Source organism: Rhyacophila brunnea, unplaced genomic scaffold (genome assembly GCF_057557595.1).
Source record: "Rhyacophila brunnea isolate RB1 unplaced genomic scaffold, BYU_Rbru_1.0 scaffold_17, whole genome shotgun sequence".
Classification (NCBI taxonomy): Eukaryota; Metazoa; Arthropoda; class Insecta; order Trichoptera; family Rhyacophilidae; genus Rhyacophila; species Rhyacophila brunnea.
The window spans coordinates 19,521,169-19,546,399 of NW_028232827.1; the positions used below are offsets into that span (position 1 = coordinate 19,521,169).

General features: G+C 32.3%; 1 protein-coding gene across 1 annotated transcript in view; it reads right to left on the reverse strand.

The window, feature by feature from the left end:
* Positions 1-25,231, reverse strand: part of c12.2 (von Willebrand factor A domain-containing protein c12.2) — an 80,972-nt gene that overhangs the window by 28,168 nt on the left and 27,573 nt on the right. The window contains exon 6 of the mRNA XM_085944816.1: positions 4,038-4,199. Coding sequence (XP_085800942.1) covers positions 4,038-4,199 — 162 coding nt within the window. The remainder of the gene's footprint in view (positions 1-4,037; positions 4,200-25,231) is intronic.

A 25,231-nucleotide genomic window follows, 5' to 3' on the forward strand; every position in this document is an offset into this window, starting at 1 on the left:
ATTATCAGGACCTAAGTTTCATTCTAAACTACCTCTTTTAAAGAAGAAGAAAAACTATGAAAAATTTACAAAATAAAAAAAGCATTATTAATTCATATTTTTATGGTTTATTTTTTATAGAATGGGGGTCCGAAATGAGCCAGCACATGGGGCTTTCGTGTACGGCTTAAGCGTTGGCCTATAGTGTCGAGGGTCCAGGTCCGAACCCTGGGTCTGGCAAGTAGACATATTGTTTTTCAATTTGTGTATCAGTCGAGTATGGACCTAATAGGTTGAGCAAGTGGCTGACATCCATTTCTCGTAAAAACAAAATTCTGTTACCACAAACCTCCACTCTGTGGAGGCCCATATATTATGATCTTATTAGGATCGGACATGGTATCAAAAAAAAAAAAAACATAGGAAAAAAATAGTTGTCAAATGTCTAATTCGCAATAATTCATTGAATCACATAAATTTACTTAAAACTATTGTAATTTTCTGAATTTAAAAAAAAAGTGATTGAGTAAAAGTTTTATAAGTTACAGAAGTTATGTGTATAATTAATTCATGGTTCTAAAAATAGTTAAAATGAAAAACTTTATTCACGTAATATAATATGAAAAGCGTTGAAAATATAAGTCATTAGACACAGTGGAAAATTAGTGAAATTCGAGCGAGCTTTTGAATAATTTAATTTGATTTTAAAATCCTGACTATACTAATTTAATTTAGGCGAATGGGGGGGAATGGCGGGAGGTGGTTTTCGTCAAATCAATTTGTGTAAAACTTTCTTTGAAGCCAAACTGCATTCATTAGCGCTGAAAAACGATCAACATGACAAGAGCGCACGTTTTAGATTATGAACTGTGGTCTTTGGTCAAATTACAGTATTTGACGTTTAGTTTTATATAATTTACCATTTCAGATTATTTTCTTGGTTTACAAGAATAAATAAGATTTTTAAGCCGTTCTAATGAAGAATATCAGTTTTCAACTAACTGACCAAACACACAGAATTTATATACAATGTACACCTTGGTTGAATTTGTTTTAAGTTAAATTAAATTACATAATATAATTGTCTGAACCAGATTCAATCGCGATATTTGAAAACGTAGAACATGCATGGTGATAGAAAGAAATACGTATCCGATTACGCAATTTATTAATTTGTTGGGTATTTAGGCATTGGTAAATCACATGTTGCAATGTCGTGGTTAGTTGTAGTCGAAAATCACCTGTTTAAGTATGTACCACAACTTGTCCATGGTATAACGAAAATAAATGAGGTAGTGCAGCAATACTATAGTGCTAAATGTATTAATATAAATGTCATAAACATAAAGAATAAAGTTTATCGGGAATTATCCCTTTGTCAACAGATAAAATTATCGGTTTATGATAACAAAAATATTATTACGTAAATCATCGATTGTAATATTTTTCCGTTAATCGTAGTCCACCTCAATCGAACCGTAGCAAATAACTGATAAGTCATTGGCCTGAAATTCGAGATATAGACGCTAGACACTCCGACTAATTGAGTATGGCAGATAAAATGTAATGGGCTATTATCACCATAGCAAGCCCCTCGGAATAAATTTTCGTTTCACTTCGATTTCTATTGACCGAACCACACCCATGGCTAAAGTAGTTTCACTACAAAAATTGTTTTTAAAATATGTGCGAATATTTAGGTTTGCAAACTATAACATACTTTATATATAAATTTCTATAAAGGGTGTAATGATAAAATTGTGTATTCAAAATTCACATTGTCAATACATGATAATTAAAAAAAATGTTTGACTTTGTAGTCAACAAATTTGAAAAAAAATGCATGGTTCAGCATTCACTTCTCGTTTTAAGGAAATTTTGTATCCTATCACACCTTTTTAAATTGATTTCATGTTAAAGTTCCATTACAATAATGGGGATTTTGAAAAAGTTATCTAAAACATTAATTATTATTTATAGTCATCGGTGCAATTGTCAGTATTATTTCAATAGATTACATGAAATTGATACGTTCGGCATTCGATACTAAGCAATGTACATTGGCGTACTTAGGACGGTTTTTGCGTTTTCGAACAAACTAAAAAATATATGAAAGAATCATAATGAAAAAATACTATATATTTCATTTTGTCATTACACTCAATGACGGCGCATTCTGATAATTTCGTAAAACGGCAAGGAATCACTGTTAATATATTTCTTTTTCATGACACGTATATCGTCAAGACCGAGAGATTTAAATATTTTTAATCCACTAATTGGTGTCATTAATTTTCAGATGATATCAATTACAGTTTGTGAGGTTATCAGAGAATCACAACTTTCTCATAGTATACTTCATATCGTCCTCCAAACTGCGAAGTAATGCATTAAAATCGAAACTATTGACTGGTTATTACGCTTAATAATTTTGTCGGGGGCGGGAATACGAAAGGCTGATAATATCATCTCAGTTTTTTTTATTAAATCATAGAAAAAGGTGTGGATATCTACTGTTATAATATTATGATGAAGTCTAAATTAAAAAAAAAAAAAAAACTCTTCAGGACGTCACTGCATATAACATGGAATAATGCATAGCATGCTACAAATAGCAGAGTAGGAAATTCACATAGTGGTGGTTCGGATTTTTTTATGATAGCATGTTTCATAACAATTTGGATGAGTGTTTTATCCCTTTTTTATTTAAAGCGCACCACTGCACGTGTTTAATTTATTGCCATTTAAAAAAGTTTAGTGATCGCTTTATTTATTGGGGATACAAAATCGCAGAAATAAAGTCGACACTTTCGTCATCAATGATATCATCATCAGCTATTTCTACTGCCAGTCGGTATTATAATATCGGTTTCAAATCACTCGATTGTTCAAACCGATTATTATCGGTAAATCACTTGTATTTATTTTTTTAGCCATGCAGCAACGGTATGTACTTAACACGTGAAGTATGTCTCTTAAGGGGATAAGCGCTCTAAATAAGTTGAAAAGGAATTATTATTTGTGTATGTCAGGGGCAATCCGTAAGTAGAAATTATGTTTGTGTCATTTTGATGTCCTATCTCATAATAATAATCAACATTGATTATTAATGACGACATAAAATGTTGATATTTTAAATATCTTTGCTATATCTCTTGGCAAATTTCATTTTATAAGTTATCTGTGGTTATTGCAATTTTTCAAAATAATATTTTATTATAACGCGTTGTATATATTAAATTTATTGATTATTAATAATTACTACACATTATTTAGTAAACTATATTCGGTAAAACTTTATATCGGAGTTTGAAATTGATTCGCAGTTTTCAAAAAATGATTTAAAGGTATAGTATACCGTTTATTAACTCAAAATTCTAATATTCTTTATCATTCAATAAATGGTAAAATAATTAGAGAAAAAACATTTTTTTACAACAAATATATCTACTTAATAATTATTGTTTGTTTTATCGATGTTATTAAAGTCTGAGAGATGTACCGAATCAGGAAATTATAAGTAAATTGAAACTACTGATTTGTAATCAAATGTAATTGTACAGATATCAAGCCATATCTTCCTCAATTAATATCCCTACCTAAAACGATCGTTTATAATATGTTCTTATCTACAGTACCTTATTTACTTTTACAAATTATAATAATATTATGTATGCCTAAGATATTTGACAATATATTTTTCTAGGCCATCCAAGCCTGAAACCATATCTCAAAGTTTGTTAACGACTCTAGAAAACGTCATAATACTAGTACAATACCAAACTCTTTTTAAAAAAGAAACTTAAACCCTATCATTAAATGAGATCAGTGTTGCTATGTCGATTGCGTGACGATGTGAAAGTAGATTGAAAAAAAAAACTTTTCCGTTTAAGGCTGACAAATTCCCGGCTTTATTCCAATCCGTATTTATCGCGGGGGAATTAATTATTTTTATTAGGGAATCGTGCATTTAAAATGCATATACGTTGAATAGGTATTCATATTTTGTCTTTAATTAAAATAATATTTATAACAGAACAATATTAATAATAATTTACCATTAATTTGGCAGCCCTGGGCAGTGAGTCCAGTGGAAAATCGGGTAACCTCAGAGCTCCTGGAGTCAGCTCGGGGTTGGCGAGGGCATAAGCTGCTGATAGAAGTTTTTTCAGCTTCTCAGGAGGCACTTTTGTTTCAGCGGTGAGGGATTCTAGCTGCTCCTGGTGACAATCCATAAAAGAACATTCAAATAATATAATGTAAAAGATTTATCTTTTCCAATTTTAGATTGACACGTAAGTAAACATAAATGGTAGTGGGAAACATTCTGCGTAAGTTGGAGTGTTATGCTACTGAGATATTATAATAGTTGCGGAAAAAATATTTTAAGTATTTTAATTAGTTAAAAATACCTACGTAGGTACCTAAAAAATAATAATAATGATTTAATCAATTAAAAATACAATTATAAAATGAGTGTTCATTGAACTGTTGTTTGATTAGTATTACTCTTTTTTACTAACAAATTAACTAAATTAATTATATTACCCATTCATACGTACATTTTTTAAATTGTGTTTACCTTCGTATTTATATTAAATCGCGCTGTCCTAATGTGGCATGAACATTTATTTTAGTCATTGTGGGATAACTTTATAAAAATAGTACCTATTAATTTAGTTTCTGATTTGAATAGCATTTTGAATTAAAGTTATGGGCTAATTAATAATAATACCCGATGTGCTGTCAAAAAATTAATTGTGTATAATTGCCTCGTAATTACATCACTTTGAGATGTAGCACATTCGAAAACGGAAAAAATACCCATAAATTAATAATAAAAAAACTGCATTTTGGACTATCCGCATACTGCATAGTAATATACCTGGGTTTCATTTGACAACAATGTTTTATATAAAATATATTTCTTCTAGCTTTTCCATAACACTTTGTAACGATTCGATTTTATGACCGACGGCGAAGTCTTTGTGGAAAATAACAGGACAAATATAAACAGTTATCAGATTTAATTGTTGAGTATAATAATAATTTACGATCATATCCGGAAAATTCATCAGTGTATACATTTCCATTCATTAATAAAAGAAGATAAGATAAAGACACAACTAGTATGGAAGTAGACAATATTATGTAGGTATGTGATGTTATGAATCCAAAACGTCAAAAACGTAAACGTACTGCAGAAAATATAGATGTTGTGAATCAATTACACGTCGTTCGACTTTCTTATGGCACAACATGGAATATTGTTCATAAACATTTGCATTTTAAGGCGTATAAAATACATTTGGTGTGTCGCTTTGCTGATAGTGCTTTAGAGCAACTTGAAACAGATCCATTATTTTATGAAAAAATCATCTTCAGCGATGGAGCTCATTTTTGGTTAAATGGCTTCGTACAATTAATTATTGTTGCATTTGGAATAATTAAAACCCATATTATGCTATTCTTGAAACACCTTTACATCCACAAAAATTGACAATTTGGTGTAGTTTATGGTCTGGAGGTGTAATTGGATCGTATTTTTTTGAAAACCAAAATGGCAATGCAGTTACTGTCAATTCTACAGAAACATGATAACCTACTGATTTTTTCTGGGATGACTTGGATGATGTTGATCTGGACGATATGTGGTTCCAACAAGATGATGCAACATGCCATACAGCTCGTGATACAATCAACTCATTGAGAGAAATGTTCAGTGTGTATAATATATATATATATTATAAGTCTAATATATCAGATTTGATAATCCTTATATATTTTATACATATATTTTAATTGATAGTGATTCTCCACATTTAAAAATATTTACACTATTAGAAAATGATGATTTATTGGAAAAAATCTTAGAAAAAAGGTTGACTTTAATGGAACTCGAACTATAATATATCACTGCCCGGATGACTGTCACATACATTGAGCCATCGATCCATCTATGATTCATTCGAATAACTAAGCTCCGCTGGGTACTTCAAAATCTTCGAAGTGATAGGCAATTCTAATAAAAATGTAAGTATGTTTCTTTTTTTCCCCAAAAATATGCAATTTAAATAATAAAAAATGTACCATTCTGAATAAATAAAAAAATTGATATTTATTTTCCATACAAATGTGAAAAAGTATTGTTAATAAAACAATATAACAAACACAATACCTATAATAAAATATATTATATTTTATTTTATCTGGCATGTTCCTCCACGAAGAAATCCTGGTATTTACAGAAAGTTACTGATAACTGAGGTAAAATAACTTTTTAACTTGATAGTAATATACTGTTGGTTGAGTATTCGCACAGACAATTATCCGTGCCCCAAATTTTCCATGTGAAATTTTGTCTACGGCGATCAATTTTCCATTGTTTCTCTAAGATACCTATATCGCAATATTTTCACAAAGCTGCGGTGAATGCACTATGTCGTAGCATCGCCACACCACTTTGACGCGACACTTAATCTATGATATTATACAATGCATGCAAGACATTGGATTAATCCAGAAAGACGAGCAATGACTCCTTATTGAAAATGTTCAAACATTATCCTTCATCATTAGTTTACAAAATCTAATAAAGTACATATTGCGAATTTTGTACGCTTCCATACTGATTCACAGTATACAAAATGTTAAATATAATTATTAAATACCCTGATTTATTTGTATTGATTGTTTAAATCGGTAGCGTTGCTAGAAGAGCGTTTGGACTATACTGATATAGAAAAATCTATATTGCTATAATTTCGAAAATATATTTGTTTGTACCTTCGTATCGGTTTTTCTTTATTCAAATCCACACGCGCAGTCGGATTTCGACAAAATTTGGAGGGTAGACGGAGTCCGACGAGCCGGCGTGCGTGGTGGTCGTGGCATCTCGAATTTAAGATTTAACCCGTTGCACCCCGGGGACAGATTTAGGGTTTTTGCGGAAAATGTCGCCGGGTACAAGGCCTTGAAACGCGGAATTTAATGCTGCAACCCCCATTTTTTATTGAAAATGTCGCTAGAATGTGTACATTATAAAAAATATTGGAGTTTATTTCAGCTCGATCGGAGGCCAAATGGCAAAGCTAGATGCAAATAATTGTGTTATTAGAATCGCTAAACGCGGCGCGGGCAACGGTGTGCTGCCACATTAGATCGGAATGCTTCACTCACGGACAATTAGTCGGATTTTGACAAAATTTGTAGACTAGACGGAGGCCGACGAGCCGAAGTGCGTGGTCGGGGTCTCGAATTTTAGATTTAACCCGTTGCACCCCAGGGACAGTTTTACGGCATTTGCGGAAAAATGCCTTGAAACGTGGAAGTAAATGTTGCAATCCCCGTTTTTATTGAAAATACCGCTAGAAAGTGTACATTTAAAAAATATTGGCGTTTATTTCAGCTCGATCGGAGGTCAAATTGCAAAGTTAGATGCAAATAATTGTGTTATTAGAATCGATAATCGGCAGGGAGCCAACCGAGCCGGCGCGGCGCGGGCAACGCAGTGCTGCCACATTAGATCGGAATGCTTCACTCATGGACAATTGTATGTAGCGGCATCAAGAGTGGGGAGTAGTAAAAATCTATATATTTTGGCACCAAATGGAAAAGCCGCAAATATTGTCTATCGAAAAGTCCTGGAATGATGGATTGGATATTTATAGTATGGATGGCTATTTATATTATATAGAAAAAAGCCTTAAACCAATTAATTGAATATGTACTACTTTTTAAGATAATTAAATGCAATACATGTATAAAATATACTATATTATGTTCAAAATAAAAATCTCTAATATTATATTTTTTTACTTTTATTAAATTCAATCCTTTGCACTGTACGTATAAAATTTTGAATTTTTATTTTCTAATATTAAACCATTCCACTCCTGGGCAGCGCCGGGTGATACGGCTAGTTCTAAAATATAAACCTTTTCTATTAGGTACAAAATTTGATAGTGATTCCACACGTTTTTAGTGTGATTCAATTATTGATAGTCATACAAATATTTATATTTCTAATAGATGTGCTTTGACTTTTCGAGATGCGAGAGTAACCATCGAGTCCATATACTTACAACAAATTCAAGTTTCTGGGTTCATATGCGAAAGAAACCAAGCTTTGTACCATGTCAGTCGTAATGATTCTAATTTTGCACAAAACACCTTTATTCGGCGCTCTTGTTTAAATTACAATAGGTATATTATATTTCTCCACCGTTGATCCTTTCAATAATTCACCTGTTTCGTTTAAACGCGATATCTCCAAAATGTTGTATAATTGACTTTAAACGAATTTTAAGTGTATGTTTTTTCCTTTCTTATTATTCTCTTTTTCTGTTTTATCTTAGATTACTTATATATATATTATATACATATAAATATAATATACTTATATTAAAAAATGTTACTTACTTTTTTGTCGATAATTATTCAATATTATTCTTTCTCGTTTTTCTTATGTAATTTCTTTATATTTTATGTTCTTACTACTTTCTTACTTTATATCTTGTTAGGCTTAACTATACTACATTATAATTTATATATGAAAACTATGCTTGATGCAAAATCATTTCTCTGATTTATATTTATAAATATTTGTAATCAATGTAACTGTTTGTTTTCCTTAAGGGGGGACATGCTCGGCGTAGGTCAAAATTGAGCTTTTATTGTATTTTCAAACCATGATCCTGGACATTCCTTAAACGTTGTAGATAATGTATTTATATAATTTTGAAGCCTTATTATCCTTTATATTTATTTTAAACATTTGATGACTGCATAAAGTATTTTTATTACATAAAATAGTATTCTTTTAAACCTCTCGCTCTAATGTTTTAGAATATAGTCATATTTCGGTACATGAATGTGCAGTGGTGTTAAGATTTTTTACATTTATTAATTTTTAAACGCATTTATAAAACCATTAGTATAATTTATGACGAGATAATTTTAGTAAAATATTTACGATAAAAAATTATATTGATAATCTCTGTGATCCCAAATTTGACAAGAATTAGGCATTTTATTATTCAAAAAATGGGCAAGATTAACACATTTGAAGATAATTCTAAAGATACTAATTATAAGCTATGTCTTTGACAATTCAAGTGTGATAAACATCCTACAAATATTGATTACTTTATAATAATTAATTGTCATTCCCTAGTAGTTAAGCTACAACATACGGCCGTAGCCATAAAATGACAAACTATAATTAAAGTAGGGAGTAAAATTATGTTAACGCGCGTGTTTGAACATGTACCTAACCGAATTTTTTTTTATTTTTTTTTAAACGGTACATGTTCAAACACGCGCGTCAATATCATTTTACTCTTTACTTCAATTATAGTTTGTCGATTTATGGCTACGGCCGTATGTTGTAGCTTAACCACTGGGGAATGACAAAAGAAATGGCGTATTTCAAAAAAACACTACCTTATTCATAGGTCAATAATTATTATAAAGCAATCATTATTCATAAGATGTTTATCACACTTGAATGGTCAAAAACATAGCTTATAATAAATATCTTTAGAATCATCTTCAAATGTGTTAATCTTGCCGATTTTTTGAATAATAAAATGCCTAAATCTTGTCAAATTTGGGATCACAGAGATTAACAATATAATTTTTTATCGTAAATATTTTACTAAAATCATCTCGTCATAAATTATAATAATGGTTTTATAAATGCGTTTAAAAATTAATAAATGTAAAAAATCTTAACACCACTGCACATGTTTGTACTGAAATATGACTATATTCTAAAACATTAGAGCGAGAGGTTTAAAAGAATACTATTTTATGTAATAAAAATACTTTATGCAGTCATCAAATGTTTAAAATATATATAAAGGATAATAAGGCTTCAAAGTTATATAAGTAGATTATCTACAACGTTTAAGGAATGTCCAGGATCATGGTTTGAAAATGCAATAAAAGCTCAATTTTGACCTACGCCGAGCATGTCCCCCCCTTAATAAATAAAATTAAAAAATATTGGTAATATCTGCATACCTATTCAGTAATTAATGGAACTGAATGAATCTAAAATTGTGTTATAAATGCTTGCGGTTTTTGATAGATGTTCAACAGTGTGACATTTGTTTCACATAAATATTCAATACTTATATTTAGGCTCAGTCTTTGTAGAGTAGGTTTTATTCAACGGCTTTGGTTGATCTGGCTTGGTAACTTCATAGCTCTATGGTGTCACCTGCTTACGCAGTTCGCTGCGGGCATCAGGACAGGCAAAAATATCCTGCGTTGCAACACATACCTTGATAAATTAACATAATATATTACAATCAACCTAAATAAAAAGATATTAAGCACCTACACGTGTTTCACTAGTGACCCATCAAAACGATCTCACAATGGTGACCCCGACGTTATGTGTACGTGAAAGAGCAGGTTGGTTGGAAGTGCCACATATCGTCGCTAATACTTTGCAGCCATATTATATAAATACATGGATACATTTCATCCAGTAACTTATTTCTATCATGGGTTCCATTTATGTAATTTTGTCATCATTTAACCTTTTACAGATCGTCCCCTATCATCTTCGTTTAGATTTTGCATATATATTAAAATCCGCATGTAATATATCAATAGTCGTGGATTTCATATCGTATATTATGATTGCGTGTTTCCGCACAATGATCCTCCCCTACCATTGACTGATTTCACCGATCTTATTGAACATAAAAAAATATTTTGTCATAAATTTACATGACAGCCTTCAAGTTACAAAATACCACATGTCATTTGTCACGTGTCACAAGTTGACTTTCTTTTGAAAATACCTATATAAAATGAACGTAAAACAAGGAAAGTGTATTTTTAGTAGAAATAGTAAATATTTTCAAAAACCTACATGCAATGTCTAAATATTTAGATATTTCATTGCAACGATCTATTTTATAAATTACCATAGCCAGAAAGAAAAATAATAATTTGGAAAAAAAAAATATTGTTAGTAGAAACATCGAATGTCAATTACTAAGGGAAAGACCTCAGATCAATAATAAATACTAAAGGGATAAGGTATTGTCCGGCTATATGAAGCCGTTTTCTTTGCGTATAACGCACACTATAACTTCAATTAATTGTACTACCAATATTTACCGTCTACACTTCCAGCTTCGCTAAGTTGATTATTCAAATGCCTTATATCGTACTTCAACGAATATTGCGGAGAATATACGCGTGCCGAATGCTTTCCCACTCGCACTTATGGTTAGTTTTTGTTCAGGTAACGCTACGAGCATATCGAAACTTCACCAATGCGAACGGTGGAATGCAGGGATCGCTGGAAGATTATAACTAGTACATTTAAAAGGAATCACGAAAAGTGAGGGACACCAAAACGAATATTTTACATACATAATTTGGAAACACCTCGAGACACATATCTAGTAGAAAATATCTTGAAAACAACAATATGGTGCCGGGCAAGTTGGAACCCGCATCCATCGTATTCCGGCCAATGTGCTGTACCAATATAATCACCTGCCCCTACCTAATTACGACAAAATTGACTCATACTCATGCAACTTTAGCGCTTCTCAAATTTCCTTAATATTGGCGACTGGTAGTTTGAATTACGGTACTAATAATAGGTTAACGAAATTAACTGTAGTTAGGTACAACCAAATAATATGTAAAAAAACATTATTCTATACAGAAAGAGCCTAAACGTATGATTTTAATTAACTATTTCTTCTATTCAACGAATAATTCACAAGATTTAAGAATGTACCATTCTAATTATTGAACATACATACGTTTGAAAAACACTTCTGAGAAAATATATTATAACCAATAGAAAAAATCTTTTTGAAAAAAGTAAGACATCCGGCAGGGTTAAGTGCCAATCGTGAAAGTTTCTCGCAATTCGTATGTCACCTCGTAGCATATATGTGCAGGGCGCGAAACCCAAGAGATGCAGGTTCGTTTCCTGTCGTTCTTGTTCGTTTTTCAAAATTATGTATGAAATTGAAGAAAAAAGGACCACTGGTCCACTGATGAAGTTAGTGACTTCGCATTGCAGGCAGAGAACTTCACATTTATGACATTCATTCGCCAATTTATTGTCAGGGCGTATAAAAAGACAATCTGTCACGATGAGTAGATAAGAAGCAAAAAATAATACTACACCTCGGCATTATTATTTAGTTGAAAAATCGTGTAAAATTTATGAAAACCGTTAATAACTGCACTCGAGTAAGTAGATAATCACAATGAATATAAAAATGGCTGCCGTTACGTATATAAGAAAATCGGAATGACAATAATTATTGAGAAATCTATATATTTATGGAGTTTACCAACTTAGTCATGTAGTCGATTTCAAATGTCATAAAAAAATAGCGTACAAAACTTCTTACATTTATAGTCAAAACTCTTTGGTCATAACGAATTATGACAATTAATTATCACGGTGTTATAAAAAAAACCCGTATTGAACACGTTGTTTCGACACATATAATATTATTTAATAAGATGGATCGGAGTGTCTCCTTACTCGGATTATACTCTTGAATAATCCGAGTTTACGACCGCTTAAATGTGTTACTTTTCTTCTGTCCTTTCCTAAATACACAAATTAAATTTTGACTTATCCTTTTAAAATGGTTCATCATCGCTGGATCTAGCGTTCACATAAAATTATTAAACATAATAATGATACAGACGCTATGAAAAATAAAACTAATATAGCCTCGTGACATCTTATTTAATTTAACAAAAGACCATTCGTTGTGAATTATTTATAAAAATGTTATAAATAGTTGAAGAATATATTTTAGGTAGGTACATAATACATAACCTTGTCTATGCACGAATTATTTTCGAAACGTTCGTAATGTTGTCTACATTTAGGGAAAAATATAATAAATACGACCCCGATAATAAACAATATATTTGATAAGTTTTATTACACTAGTCAACGATAAATTAATATAATTTTGCCAACAATACACAACATTTTTATAAAGCTATATTTTCACAAGATACATTTTTAGAGTGTATTTTTGTAGAGAAAATACTTTGAACTCGTAAAGTTTTAACATTTATTATCGCAAAAAGTATTAAATATAAATCACAAGTGCATGTCAAAATATTCTATTGCAAAATAGAAAACGATAACTTTCTCGTACCAAAACGACGTCAACAGAATTGTAGGATGATTTTTTCGAATATCAATATATTTTACAAGTGAAGACTAAGTTTATTTACTTTTGGAAAGTAGACAAAGGGTAATTCGTCAAACAAAATTATAAGAATGCTTTGCAAACGTTATGATGGATTAATGCCAAATAAAACCAAACGCTCAACCGAGCGCTGAGATAGGGATACCGCTGTATTTCGTTGGTACAGTGAAAGTTTTATTTTTATTCGTTTTAAAATTTAAATTATATATTATTTGTTTCAGACCGTTGGAGCGGAATAATCGTTATTTTCATTATTAATTCTATTAAACAAAATTCCGGCACCAAATCGTCTTTCATTATTTACTTCTTCTGTCAAAAAGTGAGGTTATTTATCACTCGGCAGTGTGCCATATTTAAAATAAATTCAGTGTTGCAAAGTGTCAAAATATACGATTTTAGGACGAAAATTTAATAATAAAAAAAAACAGCCGGAGCAGTGGAGCACTACAAATGTTCGGTGCTCCGGGTAAAATCCCATTGCTCCAGTGCTCCGAGCTCCGCTCCAACGCTCTGATTTGTTTTAACTAGAATTCCAGTATTTTTAGCTGTCTTTGAAAACGTTATATTCGCTTCCTTTATTTGATAAGTCGTCCAACTTTGATTGAGAAAAGACGTACTGGGGCGGCTATCTTTTCGATCGCATTTATGGTGACATATGTTTTTAATTCACAAATGAATTTCACAAAAATTTTGGCATTAAACTTATTAAATATGTAGGGGAATATGACATATTACTTACGGAAAACAAACTGTAAAATCTTATTTAATAATAAAGATATTTATTTAAAAAAAATATAATTGAAGAAGGTATCATATTATAAATGTATCAAAATAAAAGATATTTCTTGGGTAGAAACACAAAAATTTAACATACTCTATGATATAATGTAATGTTCCATAAAATGGTAGCAAAATAGTAGGTACATCATGATGCAACGATGAAAAGATCAGCTATCACTCTGAGTACACTTTGGGCAGACATGAGAGATATTATCACCATCGTCATTGTCGTTGTCATCTGAACGATGGAGATATTTTCAGTAAAATATATATATATTTAACCCAACCCTATGCAGAAATGGACAGAATGTAACCTTCAGGCTGAGATATATATATCACTATTTATTATTTTAATTAGATCTAGAAGAACAGCGTCAGTCGTCGTATTTGTTTTTGCTCGATATACTTTTTGATCATGTATGTAACATTATGTGAACAGAATGACCCCTTATACTGTCATGCTTTATATATTTATCACTTTACAGTATATAGCGACAATAATATAATACTTTATTTATCTTAGCTTACTGAAATGACAAAAAGGAAAAAAAAACAACTAAATGGCATAACTATTAAATTCGGAACACATACGATGTGCAGCCATTTGGTTAAAAAGCGGAGATACCACTTTGCGGTCAAATAATTTTCACCTGGCAACTTTCTTCATATTTTTTTTGCGGGAAGTTCTGTTATGAATTGATAAACCGATATACTTCGTGTTCCCCTTTACCGAAAACCCTTTTTAAATAACTATATTTATAGATTGACCCATTATATATTAGTATGATGTCTTTGTTCGGGACCGGGGTTTCTCTTCTCAGAATTTTCAAATTTTAAATAGCAGCGTCATATTGTATACCTACAAGTAACAACTAATGGTTTAATTTTCATGAAACACATTCAATAATATATTTTAACGAGTTATCTACCGCCATGGCCCCCACAAAAGGGGGGCTGAGAGGGCTCTAGCCTGGGGGCCCGGCGAGGCGTCTCGACCAGCGAAGTGAGATAAAACAGATCACAAATTTGCTCTAATAGTAAAAAAGTCGCCTGCGGCGCTATTTTCCTAATACAATATTCAAATTTTAAAATATGTGGTTGTGCGATGCAATTCAATGCAATATTATAATAATTGATATATTTAAATTTCACGTGTAATTATTTTTAGTATATTTCCTGGCTCTAATAAAAATGACTGTATATCCAATACGGTGAGGGGTCGTAAATTACTTAGCGACCATAAAAGGAGTGTCGACAACTCATAACTCAAGTGGATTAACATATAAATACAACAAATCACTAAAAATAACACTGAATACATGGAATACTCTTAATTTTACCTTGCAAAATCTTTGGGTTCGCAGAATACCTTTTGGGAAACGCTGCTTTAGAGCATGCTCTTAACCTTAGCGATAGGTAGGGGGGGCGGAAAACATTGTGGCATGGGAGCCCACTTCAGGATGTGGGGACCATGTCTACAGTACTATGAACAGCAAAAATATGAACGTTGTATCAGCTATCTGTTTTTATTACTTTTTTATAACCCATAATAATCATTCTATGATTTTCCAGGTTCACTTTAACAACAAGTAGGTAGATGTTATGAAAGCAAAGCAATATTCCAAGTATCACAAAGCACGATAAAGTTGGCTGGGTTCGTGCTACGACGTTAGTAGTAAGGGGGTTCGTTATACGCGACATTTTTTCTCTGTGAATAATAATACTAAAATGGGTGGGTATTTGAATGTCAAGGTATGCAGATTGCGGCATATCGGGTGAATTTCAATCGAATGGCGTGGGACACGGTGACGTCAGCAAGTTAGCGTTTGATTTCCCAAGATGGCGCATGTCGAGATGCATTCGCTAAAAACGTAACTTGCCGTCGCGTTTCTTGATTTGTTTGTGCCATTTTGACAGGTATATTTGCACGGCGCGCGGCCTTGCCTGTTTGCGAGAAATCCCCATTTTATTTATCGACCAGGAAAAGTTAATACCAAGACAATAGCAACATTAGGGAAGGCGGATATTTATGGTGACATCAGATCGAAAGTGACTTTCGAAGATAGTATTTCAAAACTTCCAAGGCTACGCAAATAAAGCTTCAAATACAAAACAAATAATAATTGCCTTACTTTTTGTTGTAACGTTAGCTGCGGATTGAACTGTAACATAACTTGAAAAGTAATAGGACAAAATACCCACCCATATTAATCTCCTATCAATAACCTTCCGACCATTAACCCCCAATAAAAGCTTTTAAATCAAATTTCCTTGACACAACAGAAAATTACCAAAACTAAATGTGTAATTTGACAAAATAAAAAATTAATAACCATATTTGACACAGCAAAATATTGATATAAATTAAAAATTATACAACAACCTCGGGGGTTAAGGATCATTTTTTTTATACGAGTAGTTTTTAAACGGGAGGTTTATGTCATGGGGGATTTTTTCCAGGGCGAAAACGTCCTAGACGGTTCTAGGACGCTGTAGAATAAAAACAATGTGGAGTGCTGCATACATTGACGCCGAGATTTCTCTGCGTATTTTCGGACGAGTGATAGTGACTATGGACCATAATATGCATAGCTATACTTGTGTAAATAAATGAGTGTTCCTTCTAAAGGGAATTATTATGAAATGTTACTTAGACGCGGTCCCATTTAAAGTAACACAATATATAAGTCCACCCCTTATTTATATTTAAACCTTCATAAAAATAATTTTCCGATTTGCCTTCAAAATGGTCGTTTACGGCTAACTATATAGACTCATCATCATCAAAACACGTAAACACATTTTACACGTAAATCGTTCTTCAAATTTGGAAACAGGTAATAATTACTAGGTGCCAGATCAGGACTGTAAGGTGGGTGAGGCAATTCCTGGAAGCCGCATTTTCTCATAGCAGCCATTGGAATTCGAGCCTTGTGAACAGGTGCGTTGTCATAAAGTCAGAACACGCCTTTTATTAATTTGCCCCTCCTTTTTAATTTAATTAATAGATTCTTTTAAGCGACTTAGAATATTAGCGTAGATTTATAGTCGATTAACAGGATTCCTTGTGAATCCCAAAACACTGTTTCCATCACCTACCCAGCCGATTGTACAACCTTAAACATCTTGGGGGCTGAACCACCCCTTTTATACCACTGCATGAACTCCTGTTTTGACTCGGGGTCCTAATGATAAGCCCACGTTTCACCTCCCGTAACAATTGTATTGATAAGTTCCTCTTGATTGACGCCAGACAGCTTTAAAAACCGCTTTGAACATTGATCCATACGGTAACTTTTTTGATGTGGCATAAGCATTCGTGGCACGCATTTTGCTCTTACCTTTGACATCCCAAGATTTTCGTGTATAATTCTGGATATTGTTGTTTTGCTTAAATTGAACCTTTCTGCGATTTCGATTAGTTTTAGCCGACCATTTTCCATAAGGGCATCTTCGATTTTAATACCATTTCATGTGTAGTGATGTCATCTTCTAATGACTCTCTACCTTGTTTAAATATTCGTGACCATTCATAAATCATGGTTTTCCCACAACAAAGAGTGCCATAAACCAATTTCATTTCATTTTGGATGGTTTCCACACTTTTCCCGTTTTGCGAGGAAGTTAATTTCTGCGCGGAGCTCAATATTTGACATTTAAAAAAATATCATAGACTTTCATTTGTTTTGTTCTTTTGAATATTGGAAGCGATTTAATGGAATAGTCAACTTGAAATTGCACAAGTATACCTAAAAAGGATTACCTAACAATAAAAAAAATGATTTTAACCCCAATACTTGCTACTTTTACCACCATTCCGCGAATTTATGGAACTTCTATTACCTTCTACATTTTACAAAACAGTACAATAAAGTTGATGTTTTTGTGATCCACGCGAATTATAAGGACTTCAACTATTTTCATGTTTACAATACTTATCATAGAGTCGTTAAAGTGGTTTCAGTATTAAACATATCTATTATATAAAATTCATGTTGATAAAAAAAATATAATATGCATCTGTGCATATCCAATGTTAGCATTTCTGGATCAAGAAATCGAGCGCGTTTTGGGGATTGAAACCCTTAGCTGATACGGAGGTCATACGGATCATAGATATGTACCTTGTAAATTCCTTGTTACTATTTATACATTTCCCTATCAAGATGCATTTCACAATGTCAGTTTGTGTAGTTGGAAAACAAATGGCGGGTGTCCTGTCACGCGACATATCGCAATGATAATAATTTATTCGCGACTTCCCACGGCGCCATCTTCAATTCTCACGGCCGCTCGTAAACTAATATTAAACAACAGAGTTGAGCAGTGTTACCTTTTTACGGTGAACATAATGAGAGAAGTAGTCAATAGAAATACTTACGCGGTGATTGCGAAATAAGATGACAGCTATCAGAACCGGATAAAGATACTTTAGAACACATCAGAATCAGTGGCGATTTGCTTTAACGCAAATGACGCAATCGATTCGTCATAAAATTTAAAAGGGACTTCAAAATAGTTCAAACCAATCATAAGAAATCTTAAAACGATTCGTATAAAATATTTCCCAAAGTATAACAAAATTCCTTCAACTAACATCTATGGTGAGATTAACGGAAAACATATGCTTACTGGGTACGTTGGTAATTGGAATGTATAGTTTTTATTTTAGTTTTAATCGCAGGGAACCTAAAACCAGTCAGTTTTCCGTGCCGAAATTAACTAATATATATGTGATCAAAGCGTCATCAAATTTCATTAATATTGGCGATCAATGTATGTATCAGACAGATCTTTGTCCTCAGAAGAATCTTTAAGTCCCATAAAGAAAATATCATTTTGAGGTCGAGGTACAATGAAAAATTATACACACTTTATGGGAGCGAAAAGAGATTGCACTCTCGCAGCCATGTGTATGGAATGCCGGTGAAGGTACCAACCAGTAAGGCGGATTACGTATGCATCCCTTGGAGGCAAGAGAAGACCTGGACGGCCATGGGGAATTTAATGATGTTTGCCCAAACCAACCGAAAAGCAACGACACTGGATTATTCAGGATGGAGAAAGTTTTTGGGGAAGGCCTATATCCGCCAAGGTTTGTAGTGCCAAAAATAATGAAACTGTGAATAATAATCGATGGTTCGAGCGGCAGAGAGCGTGGAGAAAATAACCCTATATTATGATAGAAACTATGTAAGAACTGTCAGTGATAATCACATTATGTATTATGCTTTTCCACGTCTGAAAAAAATGCTATGTAGCCACGACCTAAGCCTGGGACTCAGAATGAAAATGGTTAGGTGCAGTGGCGGCTCGGGTTTATCCATTAATTATTAAATATACATACCTACCTACCTCATCATAATAATATGATTTTATTCATGAGGAAATAAGTAATTTTTCAGAATAAATACTATGATTATCTAAGTCGTTACTTAATCACATCTAAAAAGCGTGCTTAAAAATATTAGCTTAATTAACAATTATTATTATTATAGACATACTATTATCAGCTTTAAACAACGACATACAGCGAGCGTTTTTACTCACCTAGGGGTTATTTGATTCGCTCTCCAGTATGTGTATACTAACGCTAATGCATTCACATTCTTTGTAGAGATTTGTAACGCGGCGACAGGGTGAGACTGAGTGAACCCGATCAACAAAAAATAAACGCCATAGCTTTCTTGTAGATATATGTCACCGTGAAATAGGGCGTATTTAATTTAATTAATCATTCTAATACCGCGTAATCATCATTATGTTATTACATAATTTACTCTCATTGCTTTATTTATTTGTATAATAATAATAAATATTGCTATGGGTTTAGATGGATAAATTAAATTAAATAATTCATTTAATCATGTAATTAAGTAGGTATATTATGACAATGTTAAAAATATCGGACGTGTATTTTTGACATGATAACGATGTGGGGATGTTCCCTACGAACCCTTAAGGTGTGGCGTGGACACTCACAGAAATAACTATCAGAAAACTTGAAGCTTTTGAAATATGGGTGGACAGACACACAATCAGCTGAAAAGTCAAAACTACTAATGTCGAGGTGATTAAAACAGAGGGGATGAAATCCAGAGTAATAAAAACAAGAATGTTGGCATACTTCGGCCACATCATGCAGCATCTCGAGAGATATCATTTTCTCCATCTTATCATGCAACGGAAAATCTCCGGTAATCGAGGCCCTGGTAGAAGAAGAATGTCCTGGCTCAAGAACCTCAGTGATTGACTTCAGCACTCCATCCCTATTTAGAGCAGTGACAGGGATAAAATGGTCAAATTCATCGTCAACGTCCGATAAAGGATATGGCATTTTTTTTTGAATTCGGTTATTTTAAATGTTTTATTTTATATCAGTTGTAAATGTTCCTCTATGCTGGACTAAACCGGTATAATTATTTAATATAAAAAAGTGGAGTCAGTACAAAAAAAATGTGTTTTATTAAAAATATTAATTACTGTACCTGTTGAGCTCAAAATATATGAGTTGCATACCTGCCATGATTTAAATTAATTCAGTGAGTTTTGACTGACGTAAACATAATGTTCAAATTGTATAATTCAATATACCAATTTAAAATAATCGCACCGTGAGTAATTTGTTTAAATATAAATCTTGCCTGAAAACTGTATTCTTCGCAAAAATCGCTTCGAGCTGTTTTTAAATTTCCAGTTGGCAATTTTGTAATAATTGATATCATTACAGCGCAAGGATGTCTAAATTTAACATCGTATTTAATCAAAATTGTGATTGAGCAGAAATAGAATAAACCATTTAACCTTCGGGCCATAATTAAACCGATGGCTATTTTTGGATTAAGCAATTTAAAAAAGTGTTTCGTGTAATTTAAAAAAATATTTTTTAATGTTGACGTTTTGATAACTTCGTTTTGGTAATAAATCCACTTTAAATATTCAAATTACTCACGAACCGTCAAATTGTATTTGACCTCTCATGTTAACTATAAAACTGTTTTTTTTTCAATAATCATGAACGTATCATTTCAGATAAGGTAACAGAGACCGTTTATAAAGTTAATCCATCATCAATCATGTATAATTAATTATCTATATCCTTATCTCAAATCTAGATACATTACCCAACAGGTTGGAAAAAATATAGGTATTGGGCGGGGTTCGAACCCGCTTCCACCGGATTCAGGACAATGTGGTGTAGGCACTGTGCATGTGGCTAAATTGATAAAAAGCATATTGGCCCGAATCCGCTTGATATTAATTTTTTTGAAGTTATACTTCTTTTGGGGAGTTTTGTAGGTGAAATTGAGAGCTGCGCGCGCATACCGTTACGAAATGCGCGACAGTATGAAGTTAGCTGCGAATCACAGTTGTATATAAACGCAAGTTTGATAGTAGAATTGTTCCGTTGCCTAGGCAACGAATTTATTATTGTCGGCCATTTGCAATTCTTACGTAAACAAACGATTATACGTCAGAGTGACAGTTGTTACTTTAAAAATAAATAAAAACAACGAGAAATAATTATATAATTTAGTAAAGTTAAAGTGTATATAAATAAACCAACGGCGCTCCAATGAGCGGCCCTTCTTCTTGAGTGTGTAATTTAACAAGATAATTAAGAGCTAGTCGAAGAATCTAGGTTATCGCAAGTTTTGTTTTTGTTTTGTTACGCCAAAGAAGTATAACTTCTAACGCGCGTACATAAGTATACACACCGATTTTTTTTCTAATATGTGTGTTTCTGAATTATTAACGCCCACGAGAGTCAATAGCACCTAATTTGAAGTCAATGGTTTAGAATACACTTTCAGTATTCCAAAAGTGCATCGCAAGCTGTAAGAATTCATCTTGACGAAGTTACATTATTTCTTGGTAGTTTGTTAGTGATAATATACAAAGAAACAAATAAAAAAATATTTTAAATTGATCTCGTATAAAGATGCAAATTGCCGCTTATGTTCTTTCGGATAAACAATACATACTTACATGCTGCGGTAAGCGACTCGGTTTGAATAAACCGCAATCAATATTGTATTGCGGTTAGGTCAATTATCATTTTAATTGATGCTCTACAACTTTGGCAGTGAATCGTCACGCGAACCCACTATGTTCAATCATACTTCATACTAAACGGCCAACGAACTAATAACTCTTTCTATATCTGCAATAGAATGAATGATACAGAACAAATAATTTTTAATTGGTTTCAAATACGTAATAACAAGAAAAGTCGACCAAACTAAGGCTAAAATTTGAACTAATTTTCTTGTAATATTGTATCATTAGATATAAATTAATTTCCATTATAACGGTATTAGGTCATTAGTTTATAAACAACTTATAAACAAGACAATAAGTTTATAATAGCTAATAATAGTAATAACATAACTAATGTTCTTTCACCCAAAAAGTGACAGCGTTTCAAATTAGCAATTGTATTGGCTGCCGGCCGCACTTTTTTTTTAAATTATACCAATGATAGATCTGATAAAGATGATGATTATTAATCTCTTTATGAGTTAAAAAACTCCAATAAATGCATACTACGCAGAGATTGAAGACTATCTCCCAATCTCCTTGATACTACGTTATTTTACCTACATGAAAAATTTGAAAATTTGGGCAGCATTAGCATGACATAACGTATTATTTATGTACTAATAATCAGTGTGTTATTTTATTCCTTTTAATTCAAATATATTTAAATATGTAACGAAGAGATATTAAAATTTCATTTTACCACGTTTTTATTAGCTCGTATTCTTGTTTGTCCAGTACAATTTTTTTCTTGTTTGTCCAAGATTTGTATTGGACGTTTGAAGATTTTTAACTAACTTCCCGACTAGCTAGACATTTGACATTTGACACTTGCATTGCAATGCATTCTTTTACTACTTTTAGCCATTTTTAAGCAGAATTGAATTCATTTTCAGTGAATTCTGTTTTGTATGTTTCGGAAAAAAATCGTAAAAAGTAAAACACTATTATAGGTTACTAAGGGGGTCCTAGCAACTAAATTATTAATATATACGTACGTTACTACGGAAATCAATATGAAATGTCAAAATGACAATTCAGTATTCTATATTTATTCAGTATTTCTATCAAGTACAAAAAAAGTATTTATTAATACATATAATTGTCAAGTTTATATGATTCAACAGAAAATTTAAAAACGTGGTACATAAAAAGTTCTTTTTATCTTAATAATCAGTTTCACACCAAACGTTTATGTCAGAGTAATAAAACCACCATCAAATTCCGTATCAGACAGTTATTTTCATACAATAATTATCTCTTTCAGAGCATACGGTTTCGTTTTTTCTGATTATGCGGCAAGCTACTCGCTAATCGGATTTATTCCACCGAGCTTGGTTTTTTTTATTATTATTGAATTTGTTACATATTTTTATAGCATGTGAAGTAGACTTGAACAATCCAAAGATTTCATTAAAATTAAATGCCACTGTCTAATTTTTTACTAATCGGTTTGCTGTTAGTCTTTGGCACTGCTTCATAAATTATATAAAATTCAAATTAGGAATGCACAAAATCTTCATATGACAGTATACATTTTACCATGGTTTACTTTAGGAAACGGTGCACTATTAAGCGCAACCCACAGTGAGGTGCATGTCGCCTACTGTCACGCTGCCAAGGCGAAAAAATTGTCTGTGGTTTCATCATTTTGCAGAATATTTTGAACGTGCACCATCTCGTAAATTCATTGAGGAATGACACTGGTGAAGAGTGCCTACTATAATTTATTACTAATTTGAATTATTATTAATTATTCATGCTAATTTCAATTCATTTTAACAGTTTATAAGTGTGCATACGTTAAAATTACGTTTGACATGACATCTATAGATATTATTTTTAATAGAACCCAACTTGCAGATCATAGATAATAGACAACATTCTCAGAGAAAATACATAGTGCCAACCGCTAAAAACAAAAAATCGTGATTTTGACATGACATTCGAAAACTTCAGGCATGTGGAATATGATAAAAACGTTCAAAACGTCATGCAGGTGCCGATGCAGTGCAGTTCAACGTGAAGTGCCCTCATTGTTGTTTTAATGATTACGGCAGATTTTTCCAACTGATAATGTTCGTTTAAAGGTTCAAAATGTGCTACGGGATGGGAGCATCAGTCTGATAACATTTTAAACACCAAGAACAATGACATTCCACACTTTTTTTTCCCGTAGCGGCAGCCCGTGAAAGTAGGCGACATGCACCTCAATGTGGGTTGCGCTTTAGCTTTATACATCTTAAAATCCCTTGCAAAAATTTTCCGTGACTCAAAGTAAATGTAAAAATAAGTGAATATTATTTAATTTATTCTGCTTGAAAGTAGCATAACCCTTTCATTTAGTTTTATAGCGTAAACAATTCCACAAACTCAGCGAATAAAATATTTTTAATGAAAAGTGTTGCGTGATAACTTTATTAAAGACGAGCAAGTTCGCAAACTATTAAAACTACTTTTCAGACATCATGATTAAGAATCCAGAATGTCGCGGGGCCTTTCGAACAAGAGACAAGAACTCACTAAACACGAAATGTTTCTAAAAGTTAGAAAAGGCCGCCATCTTTTTTGCGAAGGGCAGTCACGGCATAAACACACTTTCAGCTGATAGTATGTACAGATGTGTAAAATAGTCTATCTAACAAGAGAACTTTAATAGAATACCGCTATAGAACGAATTTACATTAACTACTTCCGTAACAAGTTTCAATATTTTACGCATTGCACATGTCTCCGCAGAACGGAGCCCATGACACGTGTACGGCCTACTCTATACTGGATATGTTATATTATATGTATGTATAGTATTCCATGCCTCCATTTAAATATCTTTCCTCGATCTCTAAATTCTCTACATGTTACCGTATGCTTAGTTAAATGGTTTTTTTTTCGTTTTTTAGCTTTTAGTACCTACCTACGAGTATATAAAGCTTTTTACGGTGCTCTAAAATAATATTAATTAATTGAACATGCGAGCCTGTTCACTACAATAATATAGTATTTCAAATATTAGAACAGTGATTTTTAACATTCTTTGGTTCACGGATGCCTCAAAGCATTTATAAAAATTCGGGAAACCTGTACTTGGAAGATATATTGAATTCAAATGGATTAATAAAAAAAATATATGTATTAAGTATTCTCCTGCAGGATACACGTGTTATCTCTCTTTACATATAATATAAATCAATACATTGCTATAGGAG